This window comes from Myzus persicae, unplaced genomic scaffold (assembly GCF_001856785.1).
Source record: "Myzus persicae strain clone G006 unplaced genomic scaffold, MPER_G0061.0, whole genome shotgun sequence".
Taxonomy (NCBI): Eukaryota; Metazoa; Arthropoda; class Insecta; order Hemiptera; family Aphididae; genus Myzus; species Myzus persicae.
Genome location: NW_019104245.1, coordinates 61,798 through 74,999, shown reverse-complemented (window position 1 = coordinate 74,999; position 13,202 = coordinate 61,798). Strand labels below are relative to the sequence as shown.

Below are 13,202 nucleotides of genomic sequence, written 5' to 3'. Positions count from 1 at the left end.
GGTGTGTAGAAAATGCTAACACAAATATTCAGTGTTAATATCGTGTATCTACGGTCATTTTTTTAGAGTGCCTATTCCTGTATGTAGTATCTATGAGTAAATATTGCCCATGAGCTGTCGACAATGATGATTTAAAAAACAAATTGATTCGATTATATTTGGTTTTGTGAGGCAGAACAATAAGTTTTGTGCAAAGTATTTTTGGTCATATTGACGTTAATTTACAAAACTATACGATGAGGACCATTGAAAGTTAAAAAAAATTAAATAAAAATTACAAACAGGTGATAGTTTTAATAAAATATTATTTATTACAGATAAATTGTATTTATATTTCTTATTATTGAACAAACAATAATATTGAAATGCTTAGGTAACTTATTCATAAATGTATTTATGTATGTCAGCCTCTCCCTTATATTTTAACATACGTTCAATGAATTTATTATGGTAATTCATAGGTAAATTAATATCTTAAAAACATCGTTAATTAATATAAAGCTTTACATTAATTAGTTAGGCACCATATTTAATTATTATCAGTTATCCCCCTTAAATATTAAGCCAATGCAGGTACTATGAACTACACATAGTTCATTATTATATTGATATACCTATTTACTCAAAGATTTGAAATATTAGGTACTTTACAATATTGTTAACATTAATAGTTGTTCTTAATATAAAAATAAACAAAATAAATAAATAAATAAATAAATTACACATGCATGTACCTTAAAATTAGTTTTATTAGTGGGTATTTGCAAATTTTAACGATAAAGGCATTCCTCCATTAATCCAAGTTCTCTAATATTAAGTTTCATGAAACTATAAAAGAGAATATACTTCTTGAACTCAAAATTTAAATCACAAATGTAAAAAATATTTCTAGAAAATAGATTTATATAATAAAAAAAAACATGATAAATAATTGATTACAATACAAAAAAATAAAAAATCCTACTCAATTCTTTTAAAGGATTTGTATAATGGATTATCTTAGTATCGTTAAAAAAAAAAATAGTTACACTGGGTATTCAAATATCTAACATAACACAATTTTGTCTTCGGTGGTATCCATTTATGAGATGATAAGCGATCATCATCTCACGTTCGCTATGGATACGTGATCGAATACATTTATGATTTAAATCTTTAATAAAACACAATAAAACAATAAACTAACTGAGTTCCTTGTTAAAATAAACTAAAACTTAACTTATCTACTGCTGTAGAGATTAGGCGTAACTTGATATTATTTCCGAAAATATTTTATAGATGTGGGATAAAATGATAGCTTAATAGTAAGTAGGTTTATAATAGTTTTATAAAAGTATAAAATGTGATTTTCTAGAACTCGGTTTTATGCTAGTGAAATAAAGTGAATAAATATATTAGAGCAAAATGTATCCAATCTTTTTTAATAATTATTAATAATTATAATATTAGTACAATATGTTAGGTTCTTAGCTATTATGCAAATGTTTAGTGTTTACAATTTACCATAAATACCGTTTCAAGCAAATTCTAAGAACTATTACTATACTACTCGTACTCGTACTTACGTAAATGTCCAAAATAGCTACCTATATATTGCGTAAGTAGTCAATGTCAGTGGCGTTACAAAGCAAGTAAAAATATATAAGTAATGAAAACGTGTTCAGTAGGGCCCATTATCTTCTTGAAGAATAAATAAAAATAATCGAGAACTAGGTAGATTTAAAGTTGTTATGAATATATTATTAGGATAACTAGATAACATAATAAATAATGATAGATATGTGTAATAATAATTTTGCACTTTTATAGATATTGCAGTGACGTAGGTACTTATACTTAAATAGAGAGAGTACTCCCTGAATACACAAACTACAGTTTATTATTTACACGTACAGTGATAATAACGTTTAACGTTACATGGGTAGAAGTGAACTTAAGAATCAATTGAAAATCTTAAGAAAACTCATTTTAATGAAAAAAAAACCGGATTGTATAGGTCTTTAAATAATAATTTAGAGATTTGAAATTTTAACAAATTGTCCCACAGCTATACTAATGTTTTTCACAAATTACCAAATAATATAAAGAGAAAAAAGATTTTGCAACGAAATTATTCGACAAGGTTATACAGTTTTAGATCATAATTTTAAATTGTATGACAAAAATAACCAAAAGAGGAGAACTTTGACTGGGCAATAGGATTTTTATTTTTTCACATTAACAAAAAAAGGTGTTCAATTAGTTTCAAAACACAAACATAAAGGTTTTGAGAACAATCATAACATCTTTGTATTAGTGATTTCGGAAAAACAAAAAAGACACTGCACTGTACTGATAAATTTCTAGTCTTTTTATGAATTTTTAAGTATCAAGTCAGACTGAATAGTTTTAACAAACAATTAATGGATATATTTTGGCGTTTTTTGGTGTATTTAAGGAAGTTAAGTAGTGAGGATAAACACAATAATCACGCCCGTAAAATATTTTTATAAAAATCTTACAATCTAATAATAGTTAATTTAATATAGTGTAGGTACCTATAATATGCATATCAGATCAGTCACCGAGAAAATCCGAAGTATAATAACCACCGCAACTCCTAATAAAGACGACAAACTTCGCCATATCCGTGCGGTGTTGATCGTGACCCTCCCCATACGACCCTATCACCGACTCCACGTTACCTAATAGTACATCGTTATTGTTCTGTGGGCGCAGTTTAATTTAATTTATACCTATATATATTACAATAATACTACGTAACCTACATTATGTGGATAAGTTTTCGGTCACGGGCAGCCCCGATACACACAATACCTAGGTATATAATAGTACTATACAGTGTGGTATATTATACCATATAATCGGTAATTGACATCTCCCAACGCTCGGAAATCATTTATAATAACTGTTGTCCCAGGATATTGGTGTCCGGACCGTGGAGGCGTACTCGCTGACGGCCGATTCGTATATGGAGGCGGCCTCACGGTTGCCTCGAGACCTATACGTGGCGCATAGCCAGCACGCGAATATGACGAACAGCTGGAGCACGACGAATGCTACCAGCACCAGTGCGAAAGCATACGTGTTCCAGTATAAGGTGTTCTGGTCGCCTGTGGTGATGGTGGAGGTGGAGGTGCCGCTGCTGCCCGAGAAGTTGATTTCGTGGCCGGGCTCGCCCCGTTGGGCTTCAAATTTAAACTTGTCCTCGATGCGGATCTCCTGGAAGACTACTTCGTCGGTTTGGTTGCCACCGCCGGCGCTGCGTCTACGGCGCCGCCTATCAAAAAAAATAACGTGATCAGTTTTAAATACAGCAAAAATCCAGGACTTAAAACAGGGTGCAACATATTATTATATATGCAGTAGTCTGTCACTGTTTTATTTGGCTGACTAAACAGTTAAAGGGACATAAATATAATACCTATACGCATACATCGGTGGAGAAAGAGCTTAGTCCCATTCAATTTATTATATTAGCCCTCCACAAAAGAAATTGTACATTCATATTAAATAAAATTTAATTATTTAAATTACTTTATTATATTTGTGGGAGCTAAGCGCTCCTTAACCATCACTTAGTTAGTTAGTTACGCCTATGAGTCAGTCTACATATTTGATTATAATTATTTCAAAACAAAAACTTAGATAAGAAACTCATAATAAATAATCCCATAATAATCAAATAAACAAATATCTGTTGCAGCATTACACTACAATATATCTATATTAAGAACTTTTGTGTATTTTGTAAAATAAATACTTACGGTAATTCCTACTTTGTACATAATACATGTATATTATACTCACCATCATTATAAAAAACAATGTTTAATTTTAAAAAAATGAAGGATAGAACATCAATTAAAATAATTACATTGGTAGTTAACATTTCTAAAAACACATTTTTCAAAGCTCAAAATAGGTAGCTTTAAAGTTAATATAGAAAAAAAAATCATATTATAATATTGACTTAACTCAGTTAAAACGAAGATTGACATACAGTTATTGTGCAACATTCGCATTTTTAAACAATGATTAAAAATGTTATAAAAAATAAGTACAATTACGACAAAAAATATATATACAATATTGTTACATCGTACATCTAACTATTTTTTGACATTAGATGTACCTATTTGATTAAACAATTACCAAATTATTGAATTAAGGAATATTTATTTATTTTTTTTTTTGTTTAAGTAATTTTTTAATAAGTTTTAAAACAAAAATATAATTAATTAATGAGTACATTTAAATAGAGATATTGTACATTTATAAACATGGATTTTATTTAATCTGTTATTTTTCAAATTAAGTACAATAAGTCATTAGAATAGATACTTGAACTAGTTTATTTATTAAGTTAATTTAAAAATTATCCGATTAAAGAAACTGAATAATTAAAAATAATTTTTATAAAAATTTAAATAAAATAAACTTAAAAAAAAAATATAATATTCAAACAATTATACAATATATCGTTGTCAAATTGTAACAAATCCATTATTCTCTCCTTCAAATGTGCAATAAAAACATTAAATAGAAACAGATGGGTATGATATAGGTAGATATGTATTTATGTGTGCTATATAAGTTATATAATATAATGTATAAAATATGCAAAATACAATTTGGTTTTTAAAATGGCTAGGTTAAGTTATTGCCAAGTTAACTTTCATAGTCATAATTTTATATTTTAAATTAGTATACCTAAGTTATAACAGGTTATAACTGACCATATATTATGACTGATATTTTTTATTGCACATTAGATATTAGGCTATTAGAGTGGAAAATTTCATTTGAAAAGTGCACCTTATTTTAATCGAATAAAGGAAATGTTCCTCTTGTTTCTGTAGACAAATTTACGTGTTTTAATATTTTGTAGTTAATAGTAGGTACAGATAAATTAAGATACCAACTGAACCCACCATATATTATGTTAATATGTTACGCAACTTCTCGTACAGGATTGAAGCTTTTATAATTATTTTTTTTAAATAGTCCAAGGTCTACTTAAATTTAATATTTATACATTTTTAAAAACAAAATAAATTCGAGTTATAACCTTAGTAGCCAGATAACTGAGTTACCTACGACATACTATGCATATACTAAACTAAGGTACACCTAAATTATGTCATTGTGACATCACCGTGTCGCAAAAAGCGTGTTCTTCTAGCGAATTCTGAAAATGGAGAAGCAAATTCATAGCAAAATATTGATATTTGGTTAAAAGTTGTAGCACTAAGTTCTGGTGCCAACTTGATAGATATTATATGATTTAAGTTCATGTTGTTACCAATCTGTTAGGTTTTGGTTTTGGTTTTGGTTATCTGGGTTTGGCATATTATGTTTGATATTGGTAGTTATTTTACCTAAAGACATGGAGATGGAGTAACGACTCGAGTCAATCGAGTTGGATTATATTTTCAACTTAATGGTAACCTGTATCCCATAGTATCAGTTTGCCGATAGCACATTAATTGACCAATCAGAGAGTATCGTTTCACACGATTACGCGAACATGGTAGAAGTGTATAATAGCGCTTTTATGGTAAATACTAAATGTACGTCATTCTATCAAACTATTAAAATAATAACTAATATTTACAACTGTCAACGGTATTGTACATGTTATTCGGGATTGTTTGTCGTACTATAATATTATATTATTATGTGTAATTATGTTGAATCAACGACGACGATGGCGTCGTCGGTGCCTTCAAATATCGGCGTGAGATTATTTACTTGTATTATTTAAATTCGATAACTGTACCTACTGCATGTCGTTTTATACTTGTATTTACATAGCACCGGAGAAGCCGGCCCAACTGGGAATATCCGTCCGAGAAATGGGAGTGAATATTCAATTTAATAAGGCTGCGAAATGGGCCGGAAAAACAGTAATAATAATAAGGCTCATAATATGACATTTTATTCTATAAACATTTATTACAGTGTTAAAAACCGGGTAAGTTATTCTGCTGTATAGTAGGTGTGTGGGGAAACCTCATCATTGAACAGGTCACTGTAATGGATACGTTAAATTTTGAATTCAATATTTCAATGATAAATCATTGCAAGCGAAGCGATTCTGAGCGGAGACAATTTGTCAGCTTGTAATGGCTATATTATATATATTTCTACACAATAATTTTGAGGTATATCACTAAAATTTGAAATTCAAAAGCTTACCTATGAAAAATTCTTTAAAAAGATTTTAAATATTTTTTAATTACTGTAATAAAAATGTGAGGAAACTTTCATTATCTTTTTAAGCATTTTAACCCACAAACAAAAATGTTATCACAAGTCAAATAAAAACTAAAACAAAATAAAAAATGAAAAATGTATAAAATGTTTACTTATATAAACATTTTTTTAATAATTTTACGTCACCATGTGGTTATTCATTTTTGAACTAAGCCAATAAAGCGAAATGTGGAGCGGTGTGGCGTAGTGTCCATATTCAGTTGCGTACGAGGTCTGAGTGTAAGCACCGACCAGCGCTACGAGTTCCTGGATGGGTGACCATCCGGGATTTTTAGTAAAAATCCTTGCCACACCATATACAACAAATGTTCAAACCAACCTCCAACTAATGACTCATAAAAAATAGTTGAAGTCTTAATTCGAAAAACAAAATATGTTGTTGGAATTCGGTATTGGGTAAATACTAAATATTCCCGTTGCTATTTTTTTCCCCTGATTATTTTGAAAAGTACTAGAAATATTTATTTCATACATTCCGAAATACAAACTAGATGGAAAGTGCTTCCAAAAACCTTATTAAGAACATTTTAATATTATACTATTGTTTTACTTATTTTACATATTTTCCAAGGTTTAGATGTATATGGGTAAAAATATTTGAAAATATAATAGCTATTTTCATTTTTTTAATATCGATTTATGTTTGTTATCCAACTTTGAAATGTTTCATGTTCAATATACATATTTTATAGGTAAAGACTATACAAAATAAATTCTGGTATTATTACATTGAAAATAATACTTGGTTAATTTTTAAAAAAATTCAGTGCATATATTTTTAGGTTTTTAGGATCATAAAAATAATATTATAAAAGCGCATACTTGTTTTAATTTTTTTTTATAGTTATTTAGTCCTATAGATTTTTATTCTTATTGTTTTAAATATTTTGGATAGATATACCTTCCGAAGGAGTCAGCCCGGCGGACTGCTCCGTTGTGGCCGACCACGTTGCAGTTGATGGGCTCACACTTTGGCAAACAAGGAGTGACCAGTGCCTTGAACTGTACGATGTCCGACGTGGGGAACTTGAAAGCGTCGAATGGCGCCTCCAGGATCTTGACTGTACCACCACCACCCGTGTCCACGGCCGATATCGGTCCCATGATGGCAGGGTCCGTGGGACAACCGTCGCCGTCGATGAGCAGTATCTCGCTGGTGTCCACGCCGTCTAGGGCAATCAGTTCCCGGACGAATATCTCGTACGGAGAACGGTCGTCGAGTATGTGGAACCTGAGACTGAGAGGGTCGCCCACCTGCGCAGCGTGTATGTCACCGCCTGCCCTGTTTGTGATCCTCATCATCACCGTGGGCGAAATGACGAATGCCGTTTCTTCCACACCGTTGCCTCCGACTCCGCCTACACCACCTCCGTTTTTGTCAGCCGCGTCCGACTCGACCCCGTCGTCACCGGGTTCTGTGGCCGGCGCCATCGCCAGCTCGATGCCCTGACCTACGCTTCGGTTCTGCAGGTCGTACGAGCAGCGCACTGAAAGTCCGATGTCCTGGCCCGTGACGATCTGGTCGTGGTGCTGTGACGTTATTAGTGTAACAGTTAGTGATGTAAGTTCAGTTAATTTACCAATAAATAAATGACTAATAAAATAATGTATTTACGGTTCCAAAAATTAAATAACCCCTCAATTTGCGTGTTTTTTCTATTCATTTTCATAAGCTGATCGGGATAATTATACAAATTTAGATTTGTATAAAAGGGCAATGACCGATAACCATAAGTGGTAGCACTAAATTTGCTCAATAATAAAAAGTTAGGATTATTTATTATTCCTTTACTGTTAAAATGCATACATATTTTTGAATAGGTTATAGGTATTAGTTATAACACACATACCTACTATTTATATTTTCTTTTTTATGGTAATAGAAAAATATTTTTATTTACTATTTCTTTATAGAGTATAACTTATATCAATCAAAATATGTACTGATTACTTTGGATTTAAATATTTAATATATATTTTTTTTTTTGTTTGTTTGTTATTATCATATGTTCTACAGAGCAGTTAAATCAAGTACTTAATAAATTGTACACATTTATAAAAAACTAATCTTATAATTAATAAAGGTAATTAGTTAAAAATACTGTTGGGTCTCTAATCTCTACACAAAATTATGACAACATTTCACAGGAGACGAGAAATCGTGAAATTGGTTTTACACTTCAATCTATAAGTGATAAGTAGTTCTTAATTTTATTTTTAGTTATAATATTTTATAATACTAAGGTGTGATTAAAAAATAATAAATTCGACAATTTTATTAAAAATTAGTTCAAATTAAACCTGCAGTATAAATCATAAAAAAATAATTACTTTCAGTAATATAATATATAAATGTATCAAATTATCATAAGATGTTAAAATATCCATAGAAATAAAGGGTAGGATTTAAATATGAAACACGAAAGTCAAAACATGTCAATATATTATAATACTACAATTCAGATTTATAATTCAAGCAAAAACACCAAAGTTAATTATTCTGCGATCAACAATAACTGAGTAGTGGCTCAATAAATTCTGAAAAAATATCAAAACAAGAAATACTTCAAGTTTTTGCGAAAAAAGCTCTTGAACGCGTCTTCAGATTTATTGGATCGGCAAAAAATTATTAAAACGAAATTGCTATATATCATACATTTTTTATACGTTATTTATTCTTAAATTGTATAAAATATCTAAATAATTGAAAATGTGGTCTATAAATAATATATTTTATATTTATTTATAATTATATATTTTTAAATTTTCATTGTAAAAGGAAAATGGGTGTGAAAATAAAATCATGCTCGATGAATCTGCACCCTGCAGTTTATAATAACCTACTGCAGTTGAATATTACTACATAGTACATAATAATAGTATTTGATATCCTTACCTGGATAATTATTTCGGTGAAAAACTTTCCTGGTTGATCCTGCCGGACGTCACAGTTTGGGCTATGGTAGTCCAACCGGAGGTCGAAGTCCAGAGTGCTCTTCACGTCATTGACACAAGAACTCGGCCGATTTTTTGCGTACACCTTGCCATCGAACAGCCGGTTGGTGTGCACGGACGCGACCATGTCCGCACCGCGGCAGTCGATCTTCACGCTGAAGCACGACGACATCTGGTAAGTGGTGGCACCGGCTACCGTCAGGTAAGGGCGGTGGTCCAGCTGCTGCTGTGACAGGCTGGACGTGCTGTGATGCGATACGCGGCACACGTTCACACCCGTCTCGTTGTAGTCGAATGAACGGCACTGGAACTCCTTGGACGCCAGGCATATCTCCTTGCACCTGTCGGCGGTGGCCACGTTCTCATAGATGGCGTCCACAGTCCTCAGAAGCTTGCCACCTACTTCTACAAAGTCACACATCTTTGGTTGCTCGACTACACAGTTCGACTCCATGTAGTCCACGACGTCGGCCGACCGATTGCTGATCGGTGAGCGCCCGGACACGGTGAACCGGTCCACGTCGTTCATGTAACAGTCACCGGTCTCCTTGTTGAAATTGACAGACCTGCGAGCACGTCCAATTGGACATACGACAACGTCAATCCAAGTTCGTTTATACAATGACATATGCATATAGTATAATGTGGGTATATATATATATATATACATAAATACGAGGGCATTATCTACTATTTTCTACTGCATATTTGGAGAGTACAATAATTGAATACTTAGGTAATTAGATGTACTCTGAAAACTTAAATGGTGAAAGCTCATTCTCAAAGTATTCTGTGTACGTGCGTAGGTATACATAGTATCCCACTCAAAAGTATTCCAAGTATTTTTTAAATAGAATTGATTTAAGGTAAAACATTAGTCCTCCTGCATTAAAATTAAATGTAATATAACGATTATGTTTTGTTCCAGCATACTTATGTTTTGCGCGATTCATACCGTATTTACTATTTGCATACGTATTTAATATGCAAACTTGTTTTTTGTCGTTATTTGATGATAAATATATCATTTTCAAAAGAAAAAATGTGGGTAAGAGGGTAACGCTATACGCTGTACATTCGGTGTCTAGAGAGTTACTGTAACGGATGTGTTAAATTTGAATTCAATGAGCTTACCAAGCCGGACTAATTAGTAAAATTGAACGGGTCTAAATCGATTTTTAAGAGTACTAGCATTTAAGTCTCATAGAACTGACGTCTCGCTTGAGCAACTAGCTAGCGAATATCGAGTCGTTTAAAAATAGGAGAACATTTTATGATGTGTCTTGGTTGTATATAAACTGCTAAACTCTCAAATAAATTGTCCAGAACTCCTAAGCCAAATTCCTGTAAATGTTCCTCAAACAAATAATCGTGTGTCGAAAACGTTTTATGTACCCACTACCCACTACCCACTACCCACTTATCGTAATAATTATAGTCAATTTGCACCGATTAATAGAATACTAATTTCTAGTAACTCAATAAATAATTTCGATTTTTTTCATGACAATTTAACCAGGTTGAAATCAATATTTAAATGTTAAGTGTTATCTATGTATAATAATATATCAGAAATCGGTCTTATTGTTTTCAATTTTCAAGCTTTTTAATCCATTGAATAAAATTGTACTGACATTTATAGAAAAAAAAAAAGTAAAAACTAAACAAATTGAAAATTTAAAATGTCCATAAGCAGCTCAAAACATGTCAAAATATTTTTAAAATGTCATCAAGTATAGAAGATGACATAAAAGTATATTTAAAAGATCAAGGATTATTAATGTTTTTGAATAACAACAAAATAAAAACATTGTTCCATAAGAAATCGAGTGAAGTGTGTCTACAGTTATTTTTTTTAGAGTTAGGTACACTAAAAACAAAATCAATTTTTTCTAAAACTGGTTTTGCGTCTTAGTTTTGCCTGAATCATTGTTTATTTTTCCTGATGCTTTTGAAAACTATTCGGAACTTTTACTTTTTACCACTCAAAGTACCAACTAAATTCACTTTCCTATCAGTAAAGATTATATTGAAGAAAATCACACATCATTATTAAATCAATACTTTCGTCGCTTCACTCAGAATCCAAGATAATTTTGTCTTTTAAAAACAGTATTTAAAAAAAATTAGAATATTTCTAACAAAATTTGAAATATTTTATATTAGGCCGATAAGCTATCAATTCAAAACCAAAACAAATATTGCTATACAAAATATACAAAATTGATCTGAATAGGTTTTAATTTCAATTGAATATCTTGTTTTTTTTTTCAAAGTTATGTGTTTAGCTCTAGCAGTTCAATAGATTTTGGCGCCATTGTAATATAACCCATTGAAATTGTTCTCTGATCATTTCACGTCAGATTTAAAATATATTAATCAATTAAAATTTGCATTTGCATATAAATTCTATTATGACTATTGTCTATGATTATATTATTTTACAAAAGTTGTATAATAACCAATGACCTAGGTATAGAGTTTTTTCCGTTATCCGGAAGTTAGTACTAAGTACTCTAAACTTAATACTCAAAGCGTATTGTTGGATTTATGTCGAAGTATTTACATATTTGAATACATGAATAAAGTAATAATTGTATCATTAAAATAATTATAATTACAAAAGCTCTCCTGATAACTCCAAATTCGGACAAATCGATGTGGAGTATTGGTTCAGACTACACTACAATATAAATATGAATTTATTAAACATTTAGTAACTCGGTATTTTTATTTTATAACCTTAACTTTTAATTTAAATACTTAAATCTATACTATATTATATTTTACATGAATGTTTGTTTTTAAACAACTTCATTATTCCTTGCTGTAGTCATGTCTTAAGTATCAACGTTTTATTATTTGTAATAATATTTCTTTAAAATATGATGTTTACTATGCATAGTTTATAAGCTGTATTTATTTACATATACTGCTAGCTATTATTTAAAAAGTCCCACATAGGTGTGTATATTTCACGGCAATTTAAATAATAGCTGGTGAACGAAAAGTATATCAATTATTCATAGTTATTATCTTTTCAAGATGTATATTTAAATCCGGAACTCTTACGGCCACTTACAGCAACAACAGAAGTGGTACAAATAATACATTAAAATAATATGATAAAATGAAGTAATTTAGAAAATAATAATTATAATAAACACAATATTGTGCCAACATAAAGAGAATCTAGGTTATTCCATTTATCTTGCTCGTGTTGTGTCGGCGTATAATATTATTTTACACTATTACCAACTAATCAAGAGGCACAAAGTATCGCAAACCGGAAACCGGAAAATTATGTTTGATTTTATTTGAAACCCGCAACACCACTGTTATATACCTATATAATAGTTATATATACTGCCTGTATAAAGTATGACTTATAAGAAATATTGATTTTTAGTTTTTACTGATTTAATACACTTATAATTACACGTACTTATTCATTGATCAGGTGGTTGGTATAGGCACCTCTTACTTCTATATGCAACTAGCTGAATTACCCGGCTTCGCCCGTGTGTAGTTTTTGGTTTCTCAAAATGAAATTCTTATATCAACGAACATTGTTGTGTTTTAAAGAAGAAAAAAATGTATTTTACTTTATGCTATCAAGTGATAATTAGTATTAGTAGCTGAATTATAAATAAAACAAAAATAATAATGATAATACTATTTGCAATTGATTCTAATGATTCTATACACATATTGTGTAAAAGTATTATTATTTTTCGATAACGCAATTTGTATAATTGTGATCAATTATCGATTGATATTTGGTGTTTTCTATATAACTCTTAACTTAATAAAAATGTTATGTTAGTTTGTTCTTTATAATTTCGGCCAGTATCCCTACGTCATAAATATACTGGTTGCAACCGATGCAACGTACAACCGCCAGTAGACAAATTAATTGTTGTAGTGTCGTGTCGAAATATTCGAAATGCTTTGGAACAATCCATATC

At 30.6% G+C, this 13,202-nt stretch overlaps 1 protein-coding gene across 1 annotated transcript in view; it reads right to left on the bottom strand.

Annotated features, from left to right (window-relative positions):
• Positions 1 to 395: 395 nt before the first annotated feature.
• The window catches only part of LOC111040433, a 58,362-nt gene continuing 45,555 nt past the window's right edge, over positions 396 to 13,202 (bottom strand). Inside the window, exons 3-5 of the mRNA XM_022324356.1 lie at positions 9,176 to 9,800; positions 7,181 to 7,809; positions 396 to 3,280 (exon numbers count right to left, since the gene is read on the bottom strand). Coding sequence (XP_022180048.1) covers positions 2,896 to 3,280; positions 7,181 to 7,809; positions 9,176 to 9,800 — 1,639 coding nt within the window. The 3' untranslated portion in view covers positions 396 to 2,895. The remainder of the gene's footprint in view (positions 3,281 to 7,180; positions 7,810 to 9,175; positions 9,801 to 13,202) is intronic.